The sequence below is a fragment of the Anser brachyrhynchus genome (assembly GCF_964034855.1).
Source record: "Anser brachyrhynchus genome assembly, chromosome: 1".
NCBI classification, from domain to species: domain Eukaryota; kingdom Metazoa; phylum Chordata; class Aves; order Anseriformes; family Anatidae; genus Anser; species Anser brachyrhynchus.
This window is the reverse complement of record NC_137694.1, coordinates 51944616-51960478: the sequence shown is the minus strand read 5'-3', so window position 1 is coordinate 51960478 and position 15863 is coordinate 51944616. Positions and strand designations below refer to the sequence as shown.

Here is a 15863-nt window from a genome sequence, read left to right as displayed (position 1 = left end):
ATGACAATTTTATTTTTTATTTGAGAGGCATGCCAACATACACGTACTTAGTCTATCTACATGAAATGAATGTATCTACAAACCTGATAATCCACTTCATAAATCATTCTGATAATCTACCTTTAAAATCAATGGAGCTAATCCTTATTTACTGTGCTTCTTCAGTTATTTCACTGAACTTATATCTGATATAATTAGTAAAAGTGGAGGAAAATGACTTCGAATCTGGCATCCTCTGGATTGATCTGGAAGCTATAAAAATTGTACACAAAGATGAGGGATTTTCTCCTAGACAACTGGAGATAACAAATGTAAGGCGTTGCTGATTCTGCCTTGGAAAGAAGACATGGACTAAATTACTTCCATCCATATTTTCCATTATTCTTTGATTAGTCCAGTTTGCTGATTGATGAGAGGTTAGCACCATCAAGAGCATTCAGTCAACCAAAAGTTGCTACAATGTGGACTGACCAATACCATCATTTTTTGACATGTTTTGTCAATACATTATCTCTAAAAGTGTCTATACCCCATTAGAGTTCTTATGCAGACTTATAAGGTAAAGATGTAGTTTGTCTCCATCTTCATTATTTGTGTCAAGAGAGCAATTTTCTGAAGGGAAAAAAAAAAAGTGGAACTCTCCACTTTTTTAAAGGAGCATTTTTTAAAAAGGATCTCTTTGTTACGTTACTTTGTAACTGAAATGTGTACTAGAAATGCAGAGATCTGTTCAAAACCAACTTTTTAAGTTGTTGTTAAATTTCAAAAGAAACTGACTTAACAGAGCATTCCAATTCTTTATTTCCATAAATAAGGAAACAAAAACCAAACCAAAACAAAACACTGTTGACTTTGCTGCAGTATTATGGGCCATGATATATCCATATAGAGATGCTCTTATAACCTCTCTCAATAAATATGGATGATCTGCTACAAGGTCATCCAAGTAACAGGCTCAAAATGGAGCATCAGATATAATTAGTCTTGTAAATTTATTCTGTCTGAATACTCTTTCAGTCTTCCCATCTCCTCTGGTTTCCTGCTCTCTCTTCTGGCAGTGTCTCACATATTCAGTTTTGCTACATTTGCATTCTTAGTGAAAATTTAGATCCTTTCCTCACCACGTCTACTTCTTGCTTAATTCTGTTGCTAGGCTTTCCCTCGTTATGTTCTAGTCTTTTTGAAAGTTTGCAGTCAACTTTGTAGACAAATTACTTCAACCTCATTGTTTCTCAGATAGTATGGAGTGTGTATTTGTCTGCTTGTGCTATTGTCTTCTTTTAACCATTTGAAACATTTTTCTTTCATTTTTCCTTCGTCACGAGTGACAACTCATGTCATGCACAGTGTCATACCTACAAAACCCTATATGCTTTTGCTCCTTGTTGTATATCTGCTTTTCTTCCCAGTCCTATTTTTTCTTAATTTTTTTTTCTTGAACTGATTTCTCCTGCTCAGCATAGAATTTTCACATTCTTTATAAACCACTGTTTCCCTTAAACTCTTACTTTCTCTCAATGTCAAGCAAACAATTCTAACTTCACGTAAGAAATTCATGAAAGTTGCCCTTCCTCATATGTGTGATTTTGCATTACTTCAGCTTTTGTTAATTACTCTTTTTATATTTTTACAGTTTAGGAACCTGTATTGTTTGAATTTATATACATTCTGTGCTAAACTTTGCAACATTTTCAAAATAACACATTAAACTAATCAAGATTTTGTTCTGTGTCATATAGATGAGCCTATAGACTTTTGGAGTCTTTCTTTTGGTAAGGAGGGGGCATGGAAGAGAGTTGGTTTATTATCTGCTAGTTTCGCCTCAAAAAATAAACTAATAAACTGTCTCATGTTTAGGCGCAAATAACATTTTTAGCTGCAAATAACTTGATTTGAATGCTTATGAAAAAAAACGTCTAGAAACAATCCTTGGCATATACTCTGTTAATATTTCTGATTGACTTTCAAGGTTTAAAAACAGATTTTTAAAATATTTTGTGCAAATATATGCTTTAGAATTTATTTTAGTTTGGAGATGAGCTAGCTAGCTAAATAATGATCAATGGTGTTAAAAACCTGAAGAATAGTGACTTTGCTTCTCAGTTGCACATGTATTTATGTTTCTTTATTTTAGAAAATGTAATCCTTTGTGAATATAAAACCTACTTTTAAAGGTCTTTTCACTTATTAAGTGGCTAAAAGGTGAAAAACTGCTTGAAGGAATGAATGAGCCAGGTCTGACCTTTGATTTTAACTTGTTCTTGTCGTCTAGACCCAGCTGTGCGCCTGGCGTTGTTCAAAAACAATGAAAATAAACATCTCCATGTGAAACCACCAAGGAAGACATTGCCTGCAAATGCTGGTTACTTTGAAGGTATGAAAAAGAATTTCACTTTGTCTGTATGCATATAAGCATATATATCTCCTAGTGTCTTTTAAGCAAGCCTACTTGAAATGTACAACAATATGAAGAAATTGAAGCAGGCAGGAGTTTAAGGTCCTTATCTGTTCCTCAGTGTCTCAAGTTACAGCAGTGAAGCTTTTCAATTTCAATTCATTTGAGGGGGTGTGCTCCTTGAGATTAATTCATAATGAACTGGTGCTTAATTTATTTTTTTATTATTATTTTTATTAATTTACTTTCAAGAACATATAAGCATGCCACAGAAGTATAAAATAGCTAGAATAAAATTTTTAAGTGAAATATCAATTCAAATTCTTCATTTCAGAGTCACCTTTTCTCAAACTACCTATTAATTCCTGATGATTGATAACATTATTTAAAGGAATTTACTTTAATAAATATTCCCTAAAAATACAACATTTGACAGAATACAAAAAAAAAAAAAAAAAAACTTCAGCATGCAAATATAAGATTCCAGAAGTCCATAAATACTGTTTTAGTTCTTTTACTGTTGAGATTGATGGTAAAACTCTCCTTGATTTCAATATGGGTAGGATAAGGCCAAGTTTGACTATTTAAAATACCTTTGAGCATCTCTGGAGGCATTTTTTTAGACTATTTTGGTTCCTTTTGCAACTCAGTGTTCAACTGTGCTCAGAAAGCTGTCACCTCTGTCATTGTATCTTTTTCTATGACATAGCCATACAATGCCTCATCATTCCCAACCCCACAAGGTAAAAGAAAAAATGATAATACTCTATTAACATTGTCTAAGTGGTAATAGAAGTTAGAACTTTACTTAGGCAGGTGTGCAATTGAGCCGAGTATACCTGAACTGGAATCTTGTCAATTAACGTAGCCATAGCAAGTCCAAATTTGCCTCACATTCATGAGTCCATGCTCAGATTTGGCTGGAAGCAATTCTTGGGCAATTCTGAAGGGGAAAAATGAGTCTGCACCTATGTTTGCCTTGCATTCAAGCTCACCGTCTCTGGGGGTGTTCAAGGAAAGATTGCACCTGGCACTTAGGGACATGGTTTAGTGGGGGACATTTGTAGTAGGGTGATGGTTGGACCAGATGATCTTGAAGGTCTCTTCCAACCTTAATGATTCTATGATTCTATGAATTTACGTAGCATATGAAGAGTCTGTGTATATGGTGCCTTATTTAGTATTTCCATTTTATTGTATCTGTTCCAGTGGCATATCCTCATATGCCACCATATGCAAAAGTCATCGTGCTGAATAAATAGGACATACAGACTGCCTGGAAACAGACAAACAAACAAACAAAAACATGGATGTCCAAAGCCTAGAAGCAGTAGTGTGACTGTTCAAAGCCATATCAAAGAGAGTCTCAGGCTCAGTACCCTGAAGTCAGTGCAGGTTTAGCCTACCTTTCCTGCCACTGGTTTATCTGTTTCTGCCTTTAGACATTTGGTTCATTGTGGAAAGCCAGTGTATGTATGCAAAATATTATTGAAATTTACATCAAAATGCAAGCACTGTAGTGGCATGCTTTGTTTTTCATGTCAAGGAAGATTGTACTCCTTTGGCCAGCTAATAAACATTATTTTTTTGTCAGTAACATTATGTTGGGAGCTTACATGCAATCTGCAGAGCCTTCAAGAAGACAAGCAATGCTATTCTGCTTGATCAGAATATAAAATTGTTCTTCTACCTGAGGTATTGATACTATAGATGGTATGGCCATAAAACACTAGGTTGTGAATTAGAATCAAGGGTGCAGCACAGGGTGTTTGCTAATATGTAGATGCTGTCAACCTGAGATACTGTCAACCAGAATTCAGAGCTTCTAAGTTTAAAATTTGGATAACATTCTGTATGTTATCCACTATCCACCTGCACGGTGATTTCAGAGTTGTGCTACCAGTCATTTCTGCTCTCATTCACAGAAAAACTTGTTTCCTATTTCCCCTCTCACACCTTTTGACCATTTCTTCCTCTCTTGCCTGGAAAAAATTGCCTTGTGTCGGTTCCAGAGTGAGAGTTATTTCTGTAACAAGAAGTTGGAATGATTTTACTCTGTATCCATAAATCGTGTGGACAACATATTCTAAATCAAGAGAGAATACAGACCAGTTCATTGCATGGTGGAAATAAACTTCCTGTATTTAAGCCCTTTTACCTTTACAGACAGGTAGCTAGTACTCTGGCAGAACTCCACTCCATCTCCTTCATAAATTACTAAACAAATATATATATATATTAAAAAAAAAAAAAAGTTTCCCACTGTATTTCTTTAAAGAGGCAAATGAGAGGAGAAACCTTAGCATCAATAGTAAGTACACATGTGTTATCTGTTAAATAGCAGAATCACTACTTTTGAAAGGGGATGCCCTCGGAAGTGAAACAATTAGAACAGTTTTAAGTTTTCAAACTGGAACACATCATGGTAATGAATATTTAGGAGGTAATCTAGTTAAAGTGTAGGATGAATGTCTTTCGTCTTCATTGTATCTTCAGTTTGTGTTTAACTATACAAATAGAAAAAAAAAAGAATTAAAAAGAGAAGGTATAAAATAAAGGGTAGAAAGCAATGAGCTTAATATCTGATTTTTATGTGCAAAGAGTTTTTATGGCTTAATTAAACAGTAGGTATCATTTATATTTTCTTATACATTATCTTGAGGAAGTAATTAAAATATCAGCTGCAAATAAAACTATTGTATTTGTACAGGTATGATTTTCTGATGTTTATTGTTTTAGACATTAATGAATGGTATACACTTATTAGACAATGGGAATATAGCAAATGAAAACCTAGGTATTGTCTGAATATGAATCTATTGAACATAAAGAGAAAACCTTGTAATTAAATAATGTCATCCTCTCCTGAACTTATTAAAATGAATCAATTCTGAGATAAAGGATACGTTCTATCATAATTTGCCTTTTCATCCAGCCTACAGGGTTGTATAATACACCTGCAATATCTAAACATAGTGAAGATACAGTGTTGATGTAATATGCAACATTCTTGGCTTCAAATGAAATGAATAACTGTTTAATTATCTTTTTTTTTTTTTTTTAGTTCTTGAAAATACTCTCTAGAAATATAAATTTTCATTCTCCAAATCTTGATACAGACAAGATGTTATTAAACCTAAAATATAGTGATGCTATATGAAAGATTTTAAACAGGCTTTCTGATTGTTCACAGTATGTTGATAATTTATGTATATTCTTCTTATATTTTTTTAATTAAAAATATATATGCAGGATCTTTAGTTTTAAGTCTCCTGCTTATTTCTCACTTAAAATCTAATTTTGATTTCTGAGAAAATAATAACAATAGGTGAAAGAAATAACCATATAGACTTATTTGGCTAAAGTTCTACAAAATAGGCTTGAAGAATTATTTCTTTATGAAGATCATCCTGTTTCAAAAATCAGGAGGAACTGATATGCAAAATAAATGTTGACATCCAATTTTGAAAACTTGTGGAAAGCTTTGATCCCATGGGACAATTCATATCTTTAATTTGACATAGGCATTGCAGGAAAACAGCATGGTTGAAGAGATATATGACTTTCAAAACTTGAGTGACATAATACATTTTTATTAAATTTTGGAAGTCGTCATGTTTTGCTCACAGATGTTATGATAATCCCAAAAGGGGACCATTATTTCACAGTTGAGTCCAATAGCACACAAGTTAGTCAGAGACAAACTCTTTGCATTACATGCTTCATCAGCACATAAGGAAATGTTCCTACAGACAATATACAATTTAAAAATACAAGCAACATGTGAAGGCACAGGCCATGGGATGGTAATTAAATGTGTTTATATGTATGTGTGTAGATGTATGTATGCATTAATATATGTACATACATGTGTTTATACACACATGCATATATTCTGAATATAAATAGATATAGATTTGAATAGTGTAGTAAATTATTAACAATTACTCTTTAATATCATTTGCAGTATCAACATGCATTTTGTAATGTGATTGCTTTCTCTCAAGCTGCTGTTTCAGTTTCTTTAAAATTAATTTATTATATGTAGTCATACAGATTTGTGAAAACTTCTATTTAAATAAATAGCATTTTTGGACCATAGTTATATATTGTGACATTAGCTTCATTAGGTTATAATGTAAGTCACAGAATCTGCGAGTGTGCTTACTATTTCTCTTAAGAAACTATGTCTTGATCAAAAAAAAAAGACTTGATATACTGAAAACATCATTTCCAATGATTTGGTGGACATTTCCTGGGATTATATATATTACATTGCTTCTTTTGGTGTGATGGGGTTAAGCTTCCAGCCAGGTTGTTAAGTTTCAGGTAGCACTAGTTAGCTGATTAAAAAAATACATACCTGTTTACTATTGTGATGAACATGCTTGGGTATTTTTGCATATTTTTTTTTATAATATTTCAAAGACCTCAAAATTTTAGAAAAGTTACAAGGAACACAGAAAATGTTCATCATTTCCTATTTTGCAGAAAAACATATTTTTAGAAAGCTTTCTAACTGCTTCTTTTGTTATCTGGAGGCTATTTCAGTCATTGATATAGTGTAAAATACTCTAAATGATTTTGGACAAAGTAGATTAGGAATTGAAGGAAGAATCTATCTTTGACTGCTCTTTTCTTGGGAAGTTCCAATTAGTCCTGGCTGAATGTGTAACAGAGCATCTCTACCAGCTGTGGGTTTGTAATTACAGGGTGTGTAATGCCATCATTCATACAAAGGATGGATATCTACTTTACCAACCAACAGTGTGACTGCTTTGTCCTAGCGCAGCAGTACAAAACTAAAGAAGGAGCCCCCAGGCCTGGCACTTTTTTTTTTTTTTTTTTTTTGCTACAAGCTTTGGAAACAGTATACATCTTTTGGAGTAATCTTTATACCTCAACAATTTTGGTGGGTTATCCAAATAATTCCTGTTCAGTGGAATTGGAAGCTGGATTCCAATCTTGAGAGCAAGTTGGAAGAATGCAGTTGATCACCTGGGAGACAAGTCAAGTTACCTAAATCGTGTATTATTTGTATATGATTCACTTAGAGTTTCTCAGAATTTCATGAACTATGTTCTACTTAATTTTGTAGGTAAAGTGATTTATTACCACATATAATATATTTATTTTTAGTCATAGCCATATTCATATCCATCAGTGGCGCACCTATACCATACAGTTCAAAGAAGTGGAAAGAATATAACTTGGTTTCACTCAGGAATGTACACAGTGACCATTGCCAGGAACTTTAACTTTTTAAAAAATGCATTGGATTATATTATCAGGATATGTTTACTGTAATTTGGGAACCCGTAGGTCTAACTGGCAATAATGCATTTCCTGTCATTTTATTCTTACTGGTGACTAGCCAGTAAAAAGTAAAAAACATAACAGATACTATATTAAAACATATTTCACAAATATGACTCTGATAATGAACTTTTTCAGGTGACTTTTAATTTTTCGTTTATCTTCAGATTGTCAGTAGAAATAATACTTATTTTTTTTATACTGTTACAAGAAGAAGAGGCGAAATGATCTTCTGGTTATGTCATATGATTGAAAGATAAATATCAAGAATCCGTTTAAAATTGTCTGTTTTACAGCTTTCTGATAGCTCACAATTATGAAATTCTTTGCACTTTCAGGTGAAAAAAATGTAGCAAAGCATTCTTATAGTTTATTATTACTAGTGCTCATTGAAAAATAGAACTTGAGACTTTGGGATGTGGTAATTTAAGTGGTAATTTGAGTTAATTATATGAGCTTATTAAAATATTTCTACATAATTATAAACACAATTTCTTAGATATTCTGTATTACCAACACTGAAGAAAAAAATGTAATAAATAGAATTGATACTGATTCTAATCACTGATGCTTTTAAATATATGTGTGAGAGTTAAGAGAAAGCACTGAGAGTGAAATGCTAATATTAATCTTTTTGTATGCTTTAAATATTTTGTTGTTTGTTATTTAAGGACATTTAAATGTACACTGAACTGTAGTTAACAGGCATTTGTTAGCTGTTTTCATCTTTTTTAAATGAGCTATTTTCAATGGAAAAATGGCATCAGCTCCCAGGAAGCACACATTATTTGTAAACATCCATTTTTTAAGTTTAGTCATCATTAATTTACCTGTGGTCTGAAAAGGATCAATAACCACATTCTAAATCTAGTCTTGCTGCAGTTCTACTGGCTGAATTGCCATGTTTACAGTAAAATGCACTTATTATATATCTCCCAGGCTTCAAATTTGTATGCCAGATTAGGGAAGCAGTTTCTAAACCATGTGGCACTGACAAAAATGACATAATAATGCATTTCCAGAGAATCTAAGGTCTATCGTGAAATGTGATGAAAATGTGTTACAGAAACCTGTAGTGTGGAAGGGAATCTATCTTTTAAAATCAGAACTCTATGGCTTTGTTTCTTATTATTTAGTGTGAGCTCACACAACAGAACTCTCACATTGAAATATTTTCTCATTTTAAGGAATTAATGGCTCTCCACCAGCCCTTTAACATGTAAAATGAGTAGGTTACTTATGTCCAGTACATCCAAAAAGAGCCAGGATAAAATAAACATAAGGAGTTGGATATCTTGGAAAAAATCTGTCATGGGTTTGGGTTAATCATCTCCAGAAGAAATTCAACTTGATGCCTGAAATGTAAGACTTCTTGGAGAAAGCAGTAAAGCCTGAGGCAGTGTTGATCTGAAGGAGTGCTCTCCATGGGTCAGAGCTGCTCTGCTGGCAGAGTGCAAACCCAGTTCACAGCAGCGGTACACTGAAAAGTTGTAAAAGACTGCAGGGGCCTTACAGTGCACGCACTCAAGCTTCAGTTACATAGTTTTAGTGGCCCAGTTTCTTATTATAAAACAAAACTAAAAAATAAAATCTGTGCCTAATTTTCCAGCCTCCTGTCCATCAATGATAATGTAGACTTTTTCTCTATTCCTGGAATGAAGCAATCCTGAAATAGTGTAAGTTTAAAAATGAATAAATAAAATGTCATTTATGTGCATTCATGCAGTAAACTTCAGCATCTGGATATTTATAAATGATCTAGGCATATGACATTTTTATTACAATTTTTGCTTTTCACATTCAATTAAAAAAAAAAAAAGATGAAAAGAAAAAGAGAGAGAGAAAAAGATTTTCTCTTTGCCTGAAGTTCCTAAAGAGGAAGTCCAGGAATACATTCCAATTTAGTATTATAAGATCTCACTGTGGTTCTACTCTTCAGGATTCCACTATTCTACTGTTAAATATTTCTGATTTTGACCTCATATTTCACCTGCTCATGTATTATCTCTTTGTTCTTGCCTCTACTGTTTTGCAGAGTTGCAATTTGTGGTGGTATCAGGACTTTATTAATGCATTGGAAATAAATCTTCTGAAACTTGAAATTTATACAACATGTAAGCTATGTCACCTGTGCTTTCCTAGCACAGCAGTTAAAAGGAAGTGTGCATTAGGGGAAAAAAATAAAAAAAATCTTACTGCTATTTTGCTAACGACTAACTACCTCATGATGACTTCAGTAGGAATGAGATTTCACCCAAAATTTCATCAGAGGTTGAGAACTAGTTTATGGCATTGTTGAATAAGGAAGCACAATATTTCTGATAGTTTCATTTGCTTCTTCTGAGATTTTAGCTCTCCTTTTCTTGAACTGTATGTGCAAAAGCTAGGTAGTGTCTGCTCAGACAATATATATATATAGGTAAGTTGACTCCATTTCAGATCCACAACGTTTTATAATACATAAGGCAATCATTTTGGATGAAAAGACCCCTGAGTCCTGAAGCATTTCAAATCCTTTTCCATTTGACCATTCAGTGACCTGATAACTATTTCCTGTCCCTAAGTAAGGTTGTGACCCAGGTCTTAGAGTGCAAAAGACAGATAATTTTAGAAACGAGTTAAATCCAAATGGATTTCGTTGGAGGGGGTGAGGGAGAATAAGTTTAACTAAACTCCTCTAAAATAAAGTGTTAAAGCACTTGGATTTAGTAAGTGTAGGTAAAAGTAATTATTGAATTTGTTGTCATTTGTTTGGATGCCTGGGGACTGTAGTCAATATTGGGATGGTTTGTTTATTCGTCTTGCTTCTACTCAAAAATAGCCAAATGCAAAGGTGCTCATTTTACATGGAAAAAAAAATGCTAATGATGAGGTCATTAAAAGTGCATTTTCAGATACATTCCAAGTATTATCCAAAATGAATATTTCAAACATTACATTTATCTTGGTAAGTGAATGGTATTTTAACATAACCCATGGAAAGTGTGCTCTGTGTCCATAGAAATATCACAACTGTTGCACTACACAACGGCTCATCTTGCAGATGTATTTCCATTTTGTATGGAACTAAGAACAAGGAATAAAATGGATTCTTAGAAATATTTTATAGGAACAAATACTTGTTTCAGTTGCACAGCATGATTCATATTAAATCATGATTAAAGAAATATTTCCCATAGCTATGTTTAATAGCAGTATATTTGCATACTTCAGGTACTCTCAAAGGTAGACTTAAGGAAGGCCTTTATCCCAGAGCATTTAATTAATTTGAAAATGTAATTGATTGAAGTTTCTTATAAAGGAATTATTTTTATCCTGTTCTATAAGGTGAACAATGGTGTTATGGAGAACTGGTAGCATTAATGAGGTCAGAGATCTACAGCTATCCAAAAATGCTATTTTTCATATGATAATGTATTTAATATTGAATGTACATCTTAGTCTTTATCTTTTTTATAGCTATTAATGTTTTGGATCACACAGATAATATATTTCAATAATGTGCAACATTTTTTCAGGCAAAACATTGAAATCATTCAAGTCGAAGTCAGGTTATTAAAAAATTTATATTGTTCAGGACTAATAGTATAGGTGAGTCCTATACCTTTTACAAATTTCATGTAATCTATAAAAGGAGACAGTATATATGGTAGACTTAGAAGATTTTATAAGGAATTGTAGGAGCACCTCAAATATTGTAATAAAAATCTACAATCATTCAGTGATATCTGTGTAAATTCTGTGATATGATGTGTATATCTCTCATGTACATCTTCCAAATTTATACTTTTATGGTTCAACTCTTACCATTTACAATACAGATCCATTTTAGCAGTTGTTTCAAATTCTTAGGTTTGTGGTATTTTGATGTATGCACTGCAGGTATTTTACCTGGCTTATGTGTATAAAGAAAGGTGGAAATAATGTGTTTTCTAGTTATTATATATATAAATATATATGTACACTTGTATTCTCTCAGATTCCTAAGAAAGGATGGATGCAGAGATTATATTTTATTTTTTTTATTTTTTTTACATGACAGTCTAGAATAGTTCTTCTGTTGTAGATCTCTTGTCTGTTTGACAAATTTGATGTATGGTTATAATTTCATAATTTACTATGTTTTTAGAATCTTAGAGATAACCCGGTCCAGGTAACCAGATAAACAAATCAAAGTAGCCAGACAAAAGAAGAAATTTATTTCACTTTCACAATCATTATTAAAGAAGGAGATTCTGAATAACTAAATTTTATGAATGTTTTTAAGACCAAGTTAAGTGTAAAGGTTACTAAGAAACTGAATGTGAAACTGAAGTCAGTACCCTAAAGCACTTTCATGTTTCTTTGTTTTGTTTTGTTTTGTTTTGCTTTTCTCATATGAAGCAAGCACAGTAATTTTCAGTTTATGAAGAGAACAGGGATTTCTTTTGTCAAAGATAGATTTTTTTGTTTTTAATTTCAAAGTTAAATTTACTGAGAATTTGCTTTAGTATCTGATGGGAGTATATTTTGTAATTGAGAAATTAGTAGTGAATGTAAAAAGAAAAGAAGCTATGTGCTACTAAGGCAGAAAGTTCTGATTTAACCTACCAATGACCTGGCTTTGTTTTTTCAGATGACAGTTCTAAAAGTGTGCAGAGAATATTCCCTTTTAATACAGTTATTTGCCGCAAGCCGTGACCTCACTGCCTGTCAGGGAGCAGGTCTGAATTGGCCCTTTCTCTGATATCGTGACATTGCTTCTGTTGCCTCGATTGTGACCTCTGATTGCATGATACCCCTGAGAGTTCAATTTAATAAGCGTGACTCCTGACTCTTAGCCAGGTCTGCCTTCTTAGGTTTTGTCAGACTCTACTTGTAGTCTGGTCTACATATACTAAAACATTGCATAGGCTGTCATCATACCATGTGAGTTGTGTGCACTGTATTCAAAATTCTCTTTCAAACATCTTTCATTTATTGCAAATGGAAATATTTATAAAAACTTACTTGGAATAAATTTTAGTAATTGGTTCTTCCATAGCTATGACTGCTCAGTATTTTTGTTTTTTATACTTTTGTACAAATAATTACTACTATTTCACTTTATTAACAACATGCATGTTATCCATGCGTCATGCTAGTTCCTGACTTTAAACTTTGTTTTATTTCCCCTAAGAGAGCGTTATATCTTTTTGTGATTTCCCATCAACGTGTTTGTTCATTATAGAAATGGTAGAGATGAATTCCCTTTTTTCATTGCATAATTAATACAGTTGCACAAGGAGACAGTACTGATGTCACAGAGCACTATGAGATGTAGTTAAGTTATTCAGGACTAGTCAAGTGAAAACTGAAGAATCTGGAATTTGGGAGCAGGTAAGTAAAATTAAGACTTCTTAAGCATTAAGGAAAATTGAATATATTGGTTTTAGTGACTATTTTGCTACCTCATTGCATTCTATTCTCCTCTTTTCCTCCTCTTCTAACCAGAATCCTGAGGGAAAGTCTGTTCAGAGACCTGGCTGCCTTGAGGATGATGATGCTATTCAGACATTTCTCCAGTTTTAGTATACCTTGATGCGTTCACTGAACCAGACTTTGGAGAAGTTCAAAGATTTCAGAGTTTCAAGAACTGTGTTACCAGATACAGAAAAAAATGTGTATTTACTCATGTATATTTTTGTATTCTTATTGCTAATTTATACACCATTTTCCAGTCGCTGTATCAGTACCTCTAATGTACTGCTTTTCATGTACTGTATTTAGCTTTTCTGATCAGAAAAGCAGAAAAATCTTGCTACATCATACAAATGTTATATCTTTTCTAGTTAAAATATTTTCTTTCTATGATTAATATTTCTCCATTGTTTTAAAGGATTCTGTTCACCTTTTTTCTCAGATTATTTTGTGTTACAATTTATATATCTTGTATGAAAAAAAAAAAGGAAACTATATTAGAGTCTTACAAAACATTCTCTGATATAAGGTAAAAAGCAGACATTGTCTTGTTACTTTAAAAGTTGCTAAAAATATGATGTTCGTTCTCCATGACAGTGACTGTTACACATCCTAACTGCTTTGGTCAGTTAATTTTTTATTTTTATATCTTTTATAAGAATTCCCATGTAAGGTAATATAATTTTAATAGAGTAGTTTAGTCTGTAAGATTGTAAAACTTATCATTTTCATTATTCTGATGTAAAACTTATAAGTTTATCTGTTGAAGTTCTTTAATTTCAAGTGTGAGTTCACTTATATAATTGGACTTTATGTGCTTTTAGTCCTTTTTGAATCCTGTGCTAATTGCAGAAGCTTAGATAAGTGGCTACAAATAAGCAAAGTTAGGAATGGACAACTGTTTTACCTGTTGAACAACAGGCAAAATAAATTATACTTTTAAGTTTATTATTTATGGCTGTCTTAAAAGTTATGGCAAATATAAACAGAATGCACATGAGGCAAATTTAACTATTCAGAATCATCATGGTATTTAACTCATGTATATGTCAGCGAGGTGGAGAGTTTAGTGAACAATTTAGCTTAGAAGTTTAGTAAGAAGGAAACTAATTTAAACCCACCTACTCCAAGAATAAAATATTAACAATCAAGTGTGTTCATTTTCTCATTAAAAAATAATTTAAATAAAGGTCAAAACAAAATTCCCTAACAGAACAGGAGGATGCAGGGTAAAATTATTCCTTTTTCATCATTCAGTGAGATAAATCATTCAAATCTTCTTTGTATAGAAAGAAAAAAAAAATGCAGTTGTAACAATAACTGATTCAAAATCAATATAATTAAGTTCAATTCCCCTAGGGCTAAATACTCTTGAATGTGTGTTGATTTAACTAAAATGATGTGCAGTGTTTAAATTATTGCACTTTTCAAGTGTTTATAAGCTGAAAATTTCAATCTAGTTTGTAAAGAACTCTATAAAACTACTAAGCTCTTTGAACAACATCAATTAAGAATTAGTCTGGGGCAACTTGTCAGCAAATTATGTTTTTGCTTTTGTTTTCACCTGTCCTTTACAAAGGGAATTCCCTTTTTTGAATAGATCTGGAATTTAATATTGTTTATTTTCTTCTACACTGTATAAACAAACCGAATAAATAAATATATAAAACTTCTTAAGAAGAATTGGTATTTTTATATCTATCTGTATTTATTGCCTTTGTAAGTCCCTGGTATTTATAGTTATTTTTAAGATGAAGATAAATATATAAGAATTGTATCTGCTTGGGGTTTGCCTCTCTTCAGATGTAGAATCTGAGACTTTTTTTTCCCCATTGAATTCAATAAGCATTAAATCAAACCATGTTTACGTTTGACATAATGGCAGACCTGATCTTTGGTGATACCTCTGCATTTGACTGTGAAGTAAATTAATCAGCCACCTTGGACTTAATCTGTGTAGATTTCGTGTGTGTATTTGACAATGTAAAGTTGTTCTACTGTTATTCATTACCTCACTGACAAAACTATGAAGTGTTGTCACGGTACCCTCATCAAATGCCAACAGGTATTTCCAGTCTACATCAGAAAGTAAGCCAGAAATAGTTTCACCCACACAGAATAAAACACTTTTAAATCCAAAATGATATGTATCCATAATAGATAGACTACGTGACCAATTCACATGTATTCAAAATTGAACTACATTAACAGAAAATTGTTTCAGTGTTACTCTGCACTGATAAGTACCAATGAGTGAAACTCATGTTGTGTACATCAAGTGTGATGTTTTAGAACATAAGTTCTTAAAAACAAGTTCATATGTTATTCAGATAACTATCTAGAGAAAACTCAAAGGTAAACATAATTAAGACTTTTTAAAATGTACATTCCCAAGCTGTGATACACTGTTACATGTTTTTTTACAGTACTTAATTTACATTAATTACTTGCTCACAAAATTATGAGATAATTATTAATGTGGTTTAAGTCAGCTTTACTAACTTCGTGTTGCTCCTGATTAATGATTTATGTATTTATTTTTAATACTTGACCTAGATGTCTTCTTGTCACATAGCAATCTCAAATTGTTATTTTGAGCCAATCTTTCGTTGCGTTTGAATTTTTCTGTCCCTCTCTTCTACTTTTAAGTCCTTCAGTATAAACAAAACCTACCTTAATAGTTGTCACACTCAATAAAATTTACTGTTTTATT

At 32.3% G+C, this 15863-nt stretch overlaps 1 protein-coding gene across 14 annotated transcripts in view; it reads left to right on the top strand.

Moving 5' to 3' along the window:
* Positions 1-15863, top strand: part of LRRIQ1 (leucine rich repeats and IQ motif containing 1) — a 116469-nt gene that overhangs the window by 65039 nt on the left and 35567 nt on the right. For 12 of the 14 annotated variants that reach the window (XM_080588472.1, XM_080588481.1, XM_080588480.1 and 9 more), the window contains one exon: positions 2273-2374. In XM_080588472.1, coding sequence (XP_080444598.1) covers positions 2273-2374 — 102 coding nt within the window. Of the gene's footprint in view, positions 1-2272; positions 2375-13183; positions 14824-15863 lie in introns of those variants that run through there. The other 2 variants (XM_080588475.1, XM_080588474.1) reach the window with 1 other exon arrangement.